Raw genomic sequence first — 15,542 nt, 5'->3', positions numbered from 1 at the left:
CACCCAGACTCAGACTTTTTTTAAGTGAAAGAATGGGGGTGTAGGTGGGGAGACACACTTTGGGGGCCAAGGCGGGAGGATTACTTAGGCCAGGAGTTTGAGATCAGCCTGGGCAACAAAGTGAGACCTCGTGTTTATCAAAAATACAAAAAATTAGCTGGGCTTGGTGGTATGGGTTTGGGAGGCTGAGATGAGAGGATTGCTTAAGCTGTAGGAGCCTGAGGCTGCAGTGAGCTGCGATCGCGTCATTGCACTCTAACTTGGGCGAGACAATGAGATCCTCTCTCAAACCAAACCAGGTAATTGTCAAATTGCTGTTTTGCTATTGTTTTTTGTTTTTGCTTTGCTTTGCCTTGGAAGTGAAGAAGAGATTCTCATTTAAACAGCTATCTTGAAGTATCCTTGTGAGCTAGTGTGCAATTATTTCCTCTGTCCTTGAGACACAGATGATTCCTGTCCAACATTCCCAAGGAACTCAGTAAGGACCAAACAGAGACTCAGGAAAGACAGTTACTGATTTTACACTGTTGCAAAACAGAGCTATGGTTTATGTTTAACAAATTGCTGGCGGGGTGTGGTGGCTCATGCCTGTAATCCCAGCACTTTGGGATGCCAAGGCAGGCGGATCACTTCAGGTCAAGAATTCGAGACCAGCCTGGCCAACATGGTGAAACCCCATCTCTACTAAAAATACATACAAAAATTAGCTGGGCATGGTGGCGCGTGCCTGTAATCCTAGCTACTGGGAAGGCTGAGGCACAAGAATCACTTGAGCCTGGGAAGCGGAGGTTGCAGTGAGCCGAGATCACGACACTGTACTCCAGCCTGGGTGACAGAGCGAGACTGTGTCTCAAAAAAACAAACAAAAAATAAACCAAATTGCTGTATTTTATTTTGTGAAATAGGGTCTAGCTCTGTCGCCCAGGCTGGAGTGCAGTGGTGCAATCACAGCTCACTGCAGCCATGACCTCCAGGGTTCAAGCGATCCTCTCGCCTCAGTTTCCAAGTAGCTGGGACTACAGGTATGCACCATCTTATGTTGCCCAGGCTGGTCTTGAACTCCTGGAGAGAGATACATATAAACACACACACACACACACACACACACACACACACACACAGTTTTTTTTTTTTTTTTGAGACACAGTTTCGCTCTTGTTACCCAGGCTGGAGTGCAATGGCACGATCTTGGCTCACTGCAACCTTTGCCTCCCAGGTTCAAGCGATTCTCCTGCCTCAGCCTCCCAAGTAGCTGGGATTACAGGCACCACCACCACGCCCAGCTAATTTTGTATTTTTAGTAGAGACAGGGTTTCGTCATGGCCAGGCTGGTCTCAAACTCCTGGCCTCAGGTGATCCACCTGCCTCAGCCTCCCAAAGTGTTGGGATAACAGGCGTGAGCCACTGTGCTCGGCCCATACGTATGCATTTTTAAAAATTTACTTATTTATTTCGAGACAGGGTCTCGTTCTGTTGCCCAAGTGGGAGTGCAGTGATGCTATCTCCCCGGCTCAAGCAATCCTCAGTCTCACGAGTAGCTGGGACTACAGGTGTGTGCCACCACACCTAGATAATTTTTATTGTTTTTATTTTTTAAATTTTTCGTAGAGATGGGGTTTCACGGTGTCACCCAGCCTGGATATTTTTGTATTTTTGATAGGCCTGTACAGTTTCCAAAGTTGCAACCTTTTCCCCTCCCTGAGGGTAGGGGCAGCCTCTGCTCTCCCTCTACATCCCCCACAGTCCCGAGGTTTTGGCCTCTGCTGTTTCCTGTTTCCTATGCTTGGAACACCAGTTGCTCTTTTGTTGGTCTGGTTGACTCCTGTTCCTCTTTTAAAAATTTAAGTTTGGCCAGGCACGGTGGCTCACACTTGTAATCCCAGCACTTTGGGAGGCCGAGGCGGGTGGATGACCTGAGGTCAGCAGTTCGAGACCAGTTTGGCCAACATAGTGCAACACCGTCTCTACTAAAAATACAAAAGTTAGCCGGGTATGGTGGCATGCGCCTGTAATCCCAGCTACTTGGGAGGCTGAGGCACGAGAATTGCTTGAACCCAGGAGGCGGAAGTTGCAGTGAGCTGGGATCACGACACTGCACTCCACCTGGGCAACAGAGACGGATGTTGCAGTGAGCTGAGATCACGCCAGTGCACTCCAGCCTGGGCAACAGGGCAAGACTAGGTCTCAACAGAAAAAAAAAAAAAAAAGTCAAGGGGGTAACACCTCTTGGAAACTCTCCTGCTGTTTCTCATTCCAGCATCATCACAGCCTTGAGGCTCTGGGGTAGATCACTTCGTCGAGCTCGTTTACGTGAGGATAACGTTATCTTGGTGGTCTGTAAGAATGTTGCATTGAGTACAGAGCCCAGGCTCCTGGGTCACCCGGGTTGAAATCCCCTTTCCTCCGTGAGGATCTGGGTCAATCACAGTGCTTCAGTTTCTTTGATTTAACTGAGGGAGGCTTTGACTCCAAAAAATTAACACTCGAGTGTACCCGGCCACAGCTTAGCACATCCAGGGTATTTCCATCCTTTCTTTGGGATTCTTGGGCCTGGATGGAGCAGGACCTTCCTGCCTCTCCTTAGTCGCGCATTCGCGCTGGGTGGAACAAGTGGTCCAAGTAAAATGAGGGGCGGGGTTTGGCGGCGCTCTAGCTCGCGGAGAGCACACGCTCTCCCCACGCGGGGTCCCTGATTGGCTGAAGGTTGCGCCGGCAAGCGCAACTTCCGGGACAGAGGGCTGTGGCTGGAAGGAGCAGGGCATCCGGCCTGAGGCGCAGCGGTCGTGTTAGTTCGGCCCAATGGCGGCACCACTGCTTCACACGCGGTTGCTGGGAGATGCGGCTCCTTCGGCCTCTGCAGTCAAGACGCTAGGCGCGTCGAGGACTGGGTAAGATTCAGGCCGCTTCCTTCTGCGCGTCCGAGACCAAAGCTCAGGACTGCGCTTAGGGGAGCGGATTGAAAGGGTCTGGGACAAAGCTAATGGCGTGTGGTAAGAGCACGGGGTCGAGGGTGATCTCATGTTCGCGGGAATGAGCTCATTCCTCCTAACTGGGTAATAGACATGGGTGGGGCCTGGAAAAGTCAGTATATTCTCTGTTCTGGAGCCCCCCTTTCCCGACTGTGTTTCTTCGTGATTTCCCAGGCCTCGGTACTGCCTTCTGCGCCTTTACTCCTCTTCCCGCTTCTTCGTCCAAATTTGGAAGGGATTCCCTGGGCTGTTCGGTTTATCAGCCGAATGTTGTTACTCATGGCAAATTGAATATTACATCTTTTTTGTTTGAAATTTGTTTCGACACACGTATTTGTTTAGCAGTCTTTATTTTGCTCCGCTTTTAAATCCCTAACCCCCATACCACATTTGGCGTTTAACTTTCAGAGTCATTAGGATGCTATGTTTTTTCATTAATTTACTCTGTGTAAGTGAAGCAGACCTTGTAAAACAATTAGCATAATATGATTCATAATATTTATCGAGCTCCTGCTTACTATGTTAAACACTGGGGACAGTGGTTTATCCAAAGACACTAATGTCCCTGCTTTCTACAGAGCTTACAGCCTATGGGGGAAAGGCAGTACATAGGCCAATAAATTACGATGATTTCAGTTATACAACAGGGTAATGGGGGAGGGAGAAGGGAGAGAAGGAGTACTTGAGATTTCTCGTGGGGAAGACATCTGACATTTGAGCTTCCACTTGAATGAAGACAAAAGTCTAGGCCGGGAGTAGTTGCTCACGCCTGTAATCACAGCACTTTGAAATGCCGAGGTGGGCGGATCACCTGAAGTCAGGAGATCGAGACCAGCCTGGCCAACATGCCAAAACCCCATCTCTACTAAAAATACAAAAATTAGCCGAGCGTGGTGGCGGGTGCCTGTAATCCCAGCTACTCAGGAGGCTGAGGCAGGAGAATTGTTTGAACCCGGGAGATGGAGGTTGCAGTTAAGCCAAGATCACACCACTGCACTCCAGCCTGGGCAGCAGAGCAAGACACGTCTCAAAAACAAACAAACAAAAAAATCCAGCCACGTGGAGATTTGGGAAAAGAGTATTTCCGATAGAGAGAACAGTAAGTGAAATGAGAACCAGCTTGGCATGTCGAAGAGCAGAAAAGACATTATGGCTGTAGTAAAACAAGGTGTTGGAGATGAGGTGAGAGAGGTAGGCAGGGGCCAGATTAATGTAGGATCTTAAATACCACACTGAGAGATTTGAATTTTTACTATAAGTGCAGTGGGAAGACAGTTTTCGGTTGCTGAGCAAAGGAGGGATTGTTGGTTAGGAGTGGAAGCAGGGAGACCAGTAAAGAGGCCTTAACAATAGTCCCACTGAATGATGTTGGTTCAATAAATGTTGGCTATTATAATTTTTAATATTTTCATGAACTTAATAGCTTGTTAATTTTGGTTCCACAGGATTTCAAATATGCGTGCATTAGAGAATGATTTTTTCAATTCTCCCCCAAGAAAAACTGTTCGGTTTGGTGGAACTGTGACAGAAGTCTTGCTAAAGTATAAAAAGGTAAGAGGAGATAATGTATGAGGTTTGCTTTTGGTCAGGTCAGAATACAACTATTGCTGTTATACTAAAGACCAATAGAAATAGCAAGCTTAATTAAGATACCAGTTGAAATCAAATATTTAATAATAGCATGATGCCGTCAGTGCAAACTTAGAGTAATAGTGTCCTTTTTTTCCCCCACCTTGGCCCGTTTCACAGGTAATAATGAGAGAGTAATAATGTCTTTACTGAGGTTTCACCTCTTCACATGCTTTATTTACAAAGCATCTTTTAGCTTTAGCAAGTGCTGGAATTAAAACAATTACAGAGTTTTATTTACTTATTTATTTTTATTTTTTTAATTTTTTGAGCCGGAGTCTCACTCTGTCGCCCAGGCTGGAGTGCAGTGGCGTGATCTCAGCTCACAGCATCCTCCACCTCCCAGGTTCAAGCAATTCCCCTGCCTCAGTCTCCTGAATAGCTGGGATTACAGACACGCACCACCACACCAGGCTAATTTTTAAATTTTTTTAGTAGAGATGGTGTTTCGGCATGTTGGCCAGGCTGGTCTCAAACTCCTGACCTTGTGATCCGCCCACCTCGGCCTCCCAAAGTGCTGGGATTACAGGCATGAGCCACTGTGCCTGGCCTACAGCATTTTATTTTTTGAGGAACTTACCTAAGCATTACTTTAGGACAGTAAACCATCATCTGACTAGAGATTTTTGTTTCTGTGGTAGTTCAGAAGCATTTCTACTATATCTCAGGAGTAGAGGGAAAATGTTAAGTAACCGTATGTTTATATGTAATATCCATTTGTATCCATATTTGAGTGAATACTTTTTTAGATCCTCCTGAATAGATCATTATAGCTGGCTGTTTTTTTCCCTCATGCTTTTTGAGAATTCGCAGGAGTATCAACTGTTATATTCAAATGTCAATACAGAAGTATAGCCAAATGTAGTTTATCATTTTCCTTTTTCCAAGCCCTCTGGCTGCACTAACATGAGTGTTTAAATTTTTGTAGTCATGATTTTATAATCCGCAATTGACATGTGAAAGTTAGTGTTCCTTTTATAATTTCATCTGATGTTAAGGTATGGTTAAAAGTCTTGCTGTTGCTACTAAACAGGAAACAAAAGCATAACTTAATTCTTTCCCCTTCTTGTTAAGGGTGAAACAAATGACTTCGAGTTGTTGAAGAACCAGCTGTTAGATCCAGACATAAAGGTAATTAATTTTGTGTTTGATCATTAGCAAAATTATTGCCACTTTATACAGACATAGTTTGTTCTTTGGCTCCCATTCTGTCCTCTAGAACTTGCTCTCTCCATGGTCCTCCCTTACTTTAATCTGGTGGTTCTCAACCAGGGACAGTTTTACACCCTAGGAGACATTTGGTAATGGCTGCAGATATTTTTGTTTGTCACAATTGGGAGGAAGGGGTGCTACTGGTATCTAGTGGGTGAATGACAAGAGATACTGCTAAACATCTCATAGTGCACAGGGCAACCTCCTATAACCAAGAGTGATCCAGCCCCAAATGACAACAGTGTTGAGGCTGGGAAACCCTGTTCTAATGCTTCCTTTCTATTAGATTACTACCTCTTTCCTCCGTGCTGCGTGCAACTCTCTTGTCTCTTTAAAGCTAAAACAAACCAAAAAACAACCACTGATTCAGCATTTCCAAGTTCGAGATATACCTATCATGTAGTAAAACCTTGATACATTTTGTTTCACCTTTCTTCCTTTACTGCCCAATTTTGAAGAGAATGGTTTATTACCATGGCAACAGTAGTTAGATTGCCTGGAATAAAATTCCAATTTTATTATCCAGTGCATGACCTTGAGCAAATTGTTTTAACCTCTCTACCTCTTTTTCACTGTGTAAAACCAAGAAAACAATAGAGATTTCAAAAATATGGAGTGTTTTGTTTTTTAAGAGATGAGGTCTTGCTGTGTTGCCCCGGCTATTGACAGGTGTGATCATAGCACACTACAGCCTTGAATTCCTGGCCTCAAATGATCCTTTCTCTTCAACCTCCTAAGAAGCTGGGACTATAGGTACATGCCACTGTGCCTGGCTTTAAACATGGAAATATTTAACAAGGATTCAATGAGCTAATATGCAAGAAGCACTTAGAACAGTCTCTGACTCAAAATAAGGGCAGTAATTGTCATCTGTTGGTTTTGTTCCAGCTGACTTCGCTGTATCATTTCTCACTCACATTTAAGTCCACTATTCTTATCACTGTAGTAATGAGAGGTGACAGCGTGCTGGCAGCCCTGGCAGCCCTCACTTGCTCTTGGCTCCTCCTTGACCTCGGCGCCCACTCTAGCTGCTTGAGGAGCCCTTCAGCCCGCCGCTGCACTGTGGGAGCCCCTCTCTGGGCTGGCCAAGGCCGGAGCCGGCTCCTTCTGCTTGCCGGGAGGTGTGGAGGGAGAGGCGCAGGCGGGAAACCGCGCTGCGTGCAGCGCTCGCTGGCACTCGAGGGCCAGCGCGAGTTCCGAGTGGGCGTGGGCTCGTCTCGGCTGGCCCCCACACTTGGAGCGGAAGGCCCTGAGAGGCTTAGCATCCAGGCTAGCAGCTGCGAAGGGTGCGCCGGGTCCCCCAGCAGTGCCGGCCGGCTGGTGCTGCACTCGAATTCTCGCAGGGCCTCAGCTGCCTCCCTGCGTGGCAGGGCTGGAGACCTACATCCCACCATGCCCAAGCCCCCCTTCCCCCACGGTGGACTCCTGCGCAGCCCAAGCCTCCCTGACGGGCACCGCCCCCTGCTCAGTGGGGCCTGGTCCCATCGACTGCCCAAGGGCTGAGGAGTGCAGGTGTGGTGCTGGACTGGAGGGCTGCTCTGCCCGCGGCCCTGGCACAGGATTCAGTAGGTGAAGCCAGCTGGGCTCCTGAGTCTAGTGGGGACTTGGAGAACCTTTATGTCTAGCTAAGGGATTGTAAATACACCAATCAGTACCCTGTATCTAGCTTAAGGTTTGTAAATACACCAGTCAGTACTCTGTGTCTACCTGATCTAGTGAGGACTTGGAGAACTTTTCTGCCTAGCAATCTGTCTAGGTAAAGGTATTGTAAATGCACCAATCAGCACTCTGTCAAAACGGATGAATCAGCTCTCTGTAAAATGGACCAATCAGCAGGATGTGGGTGGGGTCAGATAAGGGAATAAAAGCAGGCTGCCCGAGCGCCAGTGACAACCCACTGGGGTCAGCTTCCACACTGTGGATGGTTTGTTCTTTCACTCTTTTTTTTTTTTTTTTTTTGAGACAGAGTCTCGCTTAGTCGCCCAGGCTGGAGTGCAGTGGCGCGATCTCGGCTCACTGCAAGCTCCGCCTCCCGGGTTCACGCCATTCTCCTGCCTCAGCCTCCCGAGTAGCTGGGACTACAGGCGCCCGCCGCTTCGCCCGGCTAATTTTTTGCATTTTTAGTAGAGACGGGGTTTCACCATGTTAGCCAGGATGGTCTCGATCTCCTGACCTCCTGATCCGCCCGCCTCGGCCTCCCAAAGTGCTGGGATTACAGGCGTGAGCCACCGCGCCCGGCCTGTTCTTTCACTCTTTACAATAAATCTTGCTGCTGCTCACTCTTTGGGTCCACACCACCTTCACTGCAAAGGTCTGCAGCTTCACTTCTGAAGCCAGGGAGACCACGAATCCACCAGAAGGAAGAAACTCCGAACATCAGAAGGAACAACTCCAGATGCGCCGCCTTTAAGGGGTGTAACACTTTCCGCGTTGGTCTGCAGCTTCATTCTTCAAGTCAGCCAGACCAAGAACCCACGAATTCTGGACACAGTAATTACCCTGACAGGTTACCCATTGTTTTAAATGCTGATTTCAGTGGACTTTTTTTGAGACAAAGTCTCACTCTTGCACTCCTGGAGTGCAGTGGTGCGATCTGGGCTCACTGCAACTTTTGCCTCCCGGGTTCAGGCAGTTCTCCTGCCTCAGCCTCCCAAATAGCTGGGATTACAGGCACCGGCCACCATGCCTGGTTAATTTTTTATTATTAGTAGAGACAGGGTTTCACCATGTTGGCCAGGCAAGTCTCAAACTCCTGACCTCAGGTGACCTGCCCGCCTCGGCCTCCCAAAGTGCTGGGATTACAAGTGTGAGCCACTGAGCCCAGCCTCAGTGGACTTATTTTTTTAAGCCTTCTATCAGCCGACACTGTTGGCCACCCACTTCTTAAAACAGTGTTTCTGGGCCGGGCGCGGTGGCTCACGCCTGTAATCCCAGCACTTTGGGAGGCTGAGGTGGGTGGATCATGAGGTCAAGGAGATCAAGACCATCCTGGCTAACAGTGAAACCACGTCTCTACTAAACATATGAAAAAATTAGCCGAGTGTGGTGGCGGGCGCCTGTAGTCCCAGCTACTTGGGAGGCTGACGCAGCAGAATGGCGTGAACCTGGGAGGCAGAGCTTGCAGTGAGCCGAGATCGCGCCACTGCACTCCAGCCTGGGTGACAGAGTGAGACTCCACCTCAAAATAAATAAATAAATAAAACTGTTTCTGATCCTCCTGTCTTGGATCCTTTAATCTCTAATCTCTCTCTATAGGTTCTTGATTTTAAATTTGTTGTTGATTGGGCTTCAAAACTTGACTCTTTCCTCACTCTGTAGATTTTTCTGTGTGATCTCTTCATCTCCCTTCATGGCTTTGAAATCTACCTGTGTCCTAATATATTTGTGTCTGTAGCCAAGATTGCTCTTGTGGGCTCCAGACTGGTTTCATTTTCGTTTTTGGGGGCAGGGGCAGACCAGAGTCTTGCTCTGTAACCTAGCTGTAGTGTAGTGGGATGATCTTGGCTCACTGCAACCGCTGCCTCCTGGGTTCAAGCCATCCTCTCTCCTCAGCCTCCTGAGTAGCTATGCCACCACGCCCAACTAATTTTTTTGTTTTTTCAGTAGATTTGGGATTTCATCATGCTCACCGGGCTGGTCTCGAACTCCTGACCTCAAGTGATCCACCCGCCTCAGCCTCCCAAAATGCTGGGATTATAGGCGTGAGCCACTGCACCCGGCCTAGACTTGTTTCTTAACTGTCTGTTAGATGCATTTACCCAGAATCATCATAGGTGTTCCAAACTTAGCATGTCTTAAAATAAACTCTTGGCTGGGTGTGGTGGCTTGCGCCTGTAATTCTAGCACTTTGGGAGGCTGAGGCGGGAGGATCATGAGGTCAGGAGATCAAGACCATCCTGGCTAACGCGGTGAAGCCCTGTCTCTAATAAAAATACAAAAAAATTACCTGGGCATGGTGGCGGGCACCTGTAGTCCCAGCTACTCGGGAGGCTGAGGCAGGAGCATGACATGAACCCGGGAGACAGAGCTTGCAGTGAGCCGAGATCGCGTCACTGCACTCCAGCCTGGGTGACAGAGCAAGACTCCATCTCAAAAAAAATAAAAATAAAAATAAATAAATAAATAAATAAACTCTTAACCTTTCTCTCACACCCACCACTTCTGCACACTTTTTTTATGTGCTTAACTGTTCATTACTTCCCTCATTATTGAGCTAGCAACCTTGGGGTCTTTAGTACCCCTCAAATCCATTCACTGATCAAACCCTTAGGGGGAAAAAAATCTTTCAAGCCTTTCCGTTTTGTTGGTTCTCTCTTGTATGGATTCTGGTAACCTCTTTAGTGGGTCTCTCTGTTCTCCCAGTCCTCCTCTATCTCATACCTGTGTGGCCCCCACAACCACCATTTAACCTCAACAGTGTAGCCTAAATTATCTCTGGAAAGCACATGTCTCGGCATGTCATTCCCCTACTAAAAAACTTCATGCCTATGGAAAATGAAAATCAGTGTGGCCTGCAACCTTTTTTATGTTTCCTCTTGCTAGATACTTTATTCCTGGAATTTGCCACTTTGCATCTTTATGCCTTTGCCTGTGCCTTTTTTTGCTGGCTGGGGGAGGTCCCTGTATGTACTTCATTTGCTACCTATTTGAGCACCGGCTATAGTTACATTGCCTCCCCTCTTGCCAGCTGTGTGACCAGGGACAAGTTGCTGCGCTTCTGTTTCAGTGTCCTCATCTGTAAAATGGGAATCGGTAGTAGTACCTACTTCATGGAGTAAGGATGACGTGAGTTACTGTATGTTAAAGTCTTAGGGCAGTGCTTGGCATACAGTAAGTGCTATATTAGTGTTTACTGTTATTATTACTGTAGTTTAAAAAGTTCCTGCTCACCCTTTAAACTGAGCTGAAGTGTCGTCTTTAATGGAGCTTTCCCTGGTTCTCTAAGCACATGGTTGCTCCTTCATTGAGTCCGTTTCCCACACTTCCAGATCTCTAATTACAGACCTGGTTTACAAGGCCCTCCATGGTCTATTTGGTGCTTCTTTGTTCCCCAGATTTATTATCTGTTAGCTTGCTCACTATTCATGCCAGCCATACTGAACGTCTTTCAGTTTTCTGAAAACGTACTTTTCCTTCTGTAAGAAGTAGAACTTCCAGAAAAGACTCAACTGTGTTACTATTTAAAGACCGCTGAAACATCACTTTCTCTTTAAAGCTTTTCCTGACCCCTGCCTTCTTTCCCAGATGCAAAGGGACATTTTCTTGGTGTTCCACTGTATTTTGTATCAGCAGTTCTCATTCCTGTCATTTGAACATACCAAGAATTGCACTAGTTGTGTGGAGTGTTGCAAGTAGAACTTTTTTCATCTTGAGACAGGGTCGTGCTCTGTCACCCAGGCTGGAGTGTAATAGGCCCGATCATGGCTCACTGCAGCCTCAACCTCCCAGACTCAAGCAGTCTTCCCACCTCAGGCTCCCGAGCACCTGGGACCACAGGCATGTGCTACCATGCCAGGCTAATTTTTCTAGAGACAAGGTCTCCCTGTGTTGCCCAGGCTGGTCTCAAATTCCTGGGCTCAAGCAGTCTCCTCCTGCCTTGGCCTCCCAAAAGTGCTGGGATTACAGGCATGAGCCACTGTTCCTGGCTGCTAGTAGAAATAGTAATAGTTCAGTACTAATGCATCAAAGCCTGCAACTGATTTACCTTTTTTTTTTTTTTTCCTTTTCGAGACGGAGTTTTGCTCTTGTTGCCCAGGCTGGAGTGCAATGGCACGATCTTAGCTCACTGCGATCTCCGCCTCCGGAGTTCAAGCGATTCTCCTGCCTCAGCCTCCCTAGTAGCTGGGATTACGGGCATACACCACCACACCCGGCTGATTTTGTATTTTTAGTAGAGACAAGGTTTCTCCACGTTGGTTAGGCTGGTCTTGAACTCTCAACCTCAGGTGATCCACCCACCTTGGCCTCCCAAAGTGTTGGGATTACAGGCGTGAGCCACCACGCCCGGCCTGATTTACTTTTAAAAATGGTACAGTTTAAATGTTATCCTTGTAGTTTTGTTGCAGTCTTTTTAGTGGAAAAGAGATGGGATAGATTTTTTTTATTTGCACACTAACTTAGCTTGTTTTCTACGTGCCTTTGGCCTTAGCGAGCTACCATTAATGTTATCCTTAACAGTTGTGGACGTTATGAAATTACCATAGTACAGATGAGTTATGGTTTTACTTTATTTTACTGCCAGGCTACTTGGGATTTCATCAGAAAATGGTTGATCTGTGCGAGTTTGTCACATGGATATGGCATAGTAAGCACTCAGTAGCTGAATTAAGGTGGGGAAAAGGAGACAGCTCCTTCTCCACATATAGGGAGACGTGTGGGACAGTGGATGGAGGATAACCTTGACTGAGACAGACAGGTTTGGACCTGCTTCTTTACTGCCTTCTTGGTTGGGCAGATTGCTTATTAATCTCTCTTAGTCTCAGCTTCCTGAACAGCAAAATGGGAATAACTAAACATCGTGCAGAGTTTTTAGGATTAGAAGAAGATATGTATATAGAGTGTCAGACACCATGCCTGGCACATGATGTGTTCTCACTAAATGATAACTCCCTATGAATATCCCTGTAGGTATGACCTTGTGTTGCTTTTATTTGTATGTCTAACCCTTCCACAAATTAGGGGCTTTTTCTTTTTTTTTTTTGAGACGGAGTCTCACTCTGTCACCCAGGCTGGAGTGCAGTGGCCGGATCTCAGCTCACTGCACTCTGTCACCCAGGCTGGAGTGCAGTGGCCGGATCTCAGCTCACTGCAAGCTCCGCCTCCCGGGTTTACGCCATTCTCCTGCCTCAGCCTCCCGAGTAACTCGGACTACAGGCGCCCACCACCATGCCCGGCTAGTTTTTAGTATTTTTTTTTTTTTAGTGGAGACGGGGTTTCACCATGTTAGCCAGGATGGTCTCGATCTCCTGACCTCGTGATCCGCCCGTCTCGGCCTCCCAAAGTGCTGGGATTACAGGCTTGAGCCACCGCGCCCAGCTGGGGCTTTTTCTTAATGTATGTCTAACCCTTCCACAAATTAGGGGCTTTTTCTTAATGTGTGTATGTATGTATGCATGAATATAATTAGTATAGTAATATTTTACATAATTGACACTGTGTTTTATACATTGCATTTCAAATTTAGCAGTTCTTCTAATGTCACTAACAATTATTGTGAACAGTAATTTGATTGCCTGAAAAATATTTCATGGAGGAAGGGCATTTATACAGAACAAACACATCATAATATATTTAAACTCAGCCACAGGTTTAGTTTAGAAAAGTTACGTTTATTCATGACCCCAATTGATCAGCCTAGACTGAGTTTTATCAGCATGCTTTCTGGTCAGCTTGAATATAGAGGAAATAGAGGTAGCTATTGTTCCTTTGTGATCTTCTAATACTTGAATCTGCTAGATTTCTGCAATTTTTAAAAGTCCCAGGTGTCAACATTTGAGGTGATTTTGTGGTTTTAGGGCAAACAAAAGTGATCAGGCTGAAGTACTGCATTTAAGTCTTTTTCCTACATTTTAGAGTTGCTAGATTGCTTTTTTAAAACAGGAAAGTTTATTGTGACATATTTTTGTGTTTTGATACCCAGTTTTCATTTCCTTCCAAGTTTGTGACCTTTTCCCCCCAAGCTATTCTTGATAGATGATTGATATAAGATAGCTGTAAATTTCTGTTATCTTAGAGGATTTGTGATTTTGAAAGTACTCTTCTTTGTTTAACTTAAGGATGACCAGATCATCAACTGGCTGCTGGAATTCCGTTCTTCTATCATGTACTTGACAAAAGACTTTGAGCAGCTTATCAGTATTATATTGGTAAGTTCACCATTTATCTCACTGTCTAGTATGTAATTCAGAACTTCGTAGTAGTATATATTAATAACATGCTGCTTTTATCGTTCTTTCCCAACTCTAGAGATTGCCTTGGTTGAATAGAAGTCAAACAGTAGTGGAAGAGTATTTGGCTTTTCTTGGTAATCTTGTATCAGCACAGACTGTTTTCCTCAGACCATGTCTCAGCATGATTGCTTCCCATTTTGTGCCTCGTAAGTCATTACTCTTTGCTTGCTTGGAATTTTTTTTTTTTTTTTTTAAATACTTCTTTATTAAAATACCACCTTCCCGTTATATGTGAGAGATACTGCTACCATGGAAGATTCCAGATGCATATTGGCACCAGGTCTGGTAGACATATGTTCCCCGTAATGACGCCTATGGAGGTGTCTAGATTCATTTGTTGCTATGCGTTTTATGAATTGTAATTTGCTTTATTGAACTCCTGGTGAAGTCTTAGAACTCATCTAGGAATGTTTAGCTGTTTAAAAACTATAGTTGCTTTACTTTTTTTCAGATTGTGCTTTTAATTAATCATTGGGGTAACTTTGGATTATGGAAAAATGACTTTTTTGTATAGCTGTTCATTGTCTACGTCAGTAACTTTTTTGTGTAGCTGTTTATTGTCTAGATCAATGACAGAATAACATATTTTCTTTTTCCCTCAAAAGCTCGAGTGATCATTAAGGAAGGTGATGTAGATGTTTCAGATTCTGAGGATGAAGATGATAGTAAGTGTAAAAAGGTTTAAAGCCTGGGCACAGTAGCTTACACTCATAATCCCAGCACTTTGGGTGGCCAAGACAGGAGGATCACTTGAGGCCAAGAGTTTGAGACCAGCCTGGGCAACATAGTGAGATTTTGTCTCTACAAAAAAAACATTTTTTTCAAATATTTTCTTTAAAAATGCTTAAAGTAGAACTAGGCAGAGTGGTGTGTGTCTTTAGTCACAGCTACCTGGGAGGCTTAGGTGGGTGGATTGCTTGAGCCAGGAGTTCAAGCCCTGCCTGGACAGGATGGCAAGACACTTTCTCTTTAAAAAAAAAAAAAAAAAGTAAAGCACAGAACACCTGGCACCTATCCTGGTAAGTAGACTGCAACAAATGACGACCTTTGATAAAATGTTTTTGTTATATTTAGCATTGATATGCAGTCAGTTGTCCTGAATGCATTATTTATATAATTAGTCCATTTAGTTTTCATTGATGGTTGTGAGAAAAAAATCTTGAAGTTATTATTTCTGTGATAAATTCCGTTTTGGTTAGCATGTGTTTTTAGCTTCAAGTGTGTCACTTTTTTGTTTTTTTTTTTTTTTTTTTGAGACAGTCTTGCCTGTCGCCCAGGCTGGAGTACAGTGGTATGATCTCGGCTCACTGCAGCCTTTACCTCCTGGGTTCAAGTGATTCTCCTGCTTCAGCCTCCTGAGTAGATGGAACTACAGGCGTGTACCACCATGCCTGGCTAATTTATGTATTTTTAGTAGAGCTGGGTTTCACCATGTTGGTCAGGCTGGTCTCGAACTCCTGACCTCAGGTGATCCACCTGCCTTAGCCTCCCAAAGTGCTGGGATTACAGGCATGAGCTACCGCGCCCGACCAGCATGTATTTTTAGCTTCAGGTGCGTCGCCCTTCAGTTTTGTTTTGATGCTCATACTCTCAACTTTTCTCCTTGCAGATCTTCCTGCAAATTTTGACACATGTCACAGAGCCTTGCAAATAATAGCAAGATATGTCCCATCGTGAGTATACTTTTCCTTATTTTGAATGTTCAATTCTCAAGAAAATTGTAATGAATTAGTAAAAATTATAAAATTTTTTTTTTTTTTTTTTTTTTTTTTTTTTTTTTTTT

At 45.3% G+C, this 15,542-nt stretch overlaps 1 protein-coding gene across 3 annotated transcripts in view; it reads left to right on the top strand.

Annotated features, from left to right (window-relative positions):
• The first annotated feature begins 2,533 nt into the window (after window positions 1–2,533).
• Window positions 2,534–15,542, top strand: part of RRN3 (RRN3 homolog, RNA polymerase I transcription factor) — a 38,255-nt gene continuing 25,246 nt past the window's right edge. The window contains exons 1-7 of one of the 3 annotated variants that reach the window (XM_025369403.1): window positions 2,534–2,888; window positions 4,415–4,520; window positions 5,673–5,729; window positions 13,586–13,675; window positions 13,776–13,905; window positions 14,365–14,424; window positions 15,369–15,432. In XM_025369403.1, the coding sequence (XP_025225188.1) occupies window positions 2,800–2,888; window positions 4,415–4,520; window positions 5,673–5,729; window positions 13,586–13,675; window positions 13,776–13,905; window positions 14,365–14,424; window positions 15,369–15,432 (596 nt within the window). In that variant the 5' untranslated portion in view covers window positions 2,534–2,799. Of the gene's footprint in view, window positions 3,082–4,414; window positions 4,521–5,672; window positions 5,730–13,585; window positions 13,676–13,775; window positions 13,906–14,364; window positions 14,425–15,368; window positions 15,433–15,542 lie in introns of all 3 variants that reach the window. The other 2 variants (XM_025369405.1, XM_025369404.1) reach the window with 2 other exon arrangements.

The sequence above is a fragment of the Theropithecus gelada genome, chromosome 20 (genome assembly GCF_003255815.1).
Source record: "Theropithecus gelada isolate Dixy chromosome 20, Tgel_1.0, whole genome shotgun sequence".
Lineage (NCBI taxonomy): Eukaryota > Metazoa > Chordata > Mammalia > Primates > Cercopithecidae > Theropithecus > Theropithecus gelada.
This window is presented reverse-complemented; position numbering and strand designations above follow the sequence as displayed.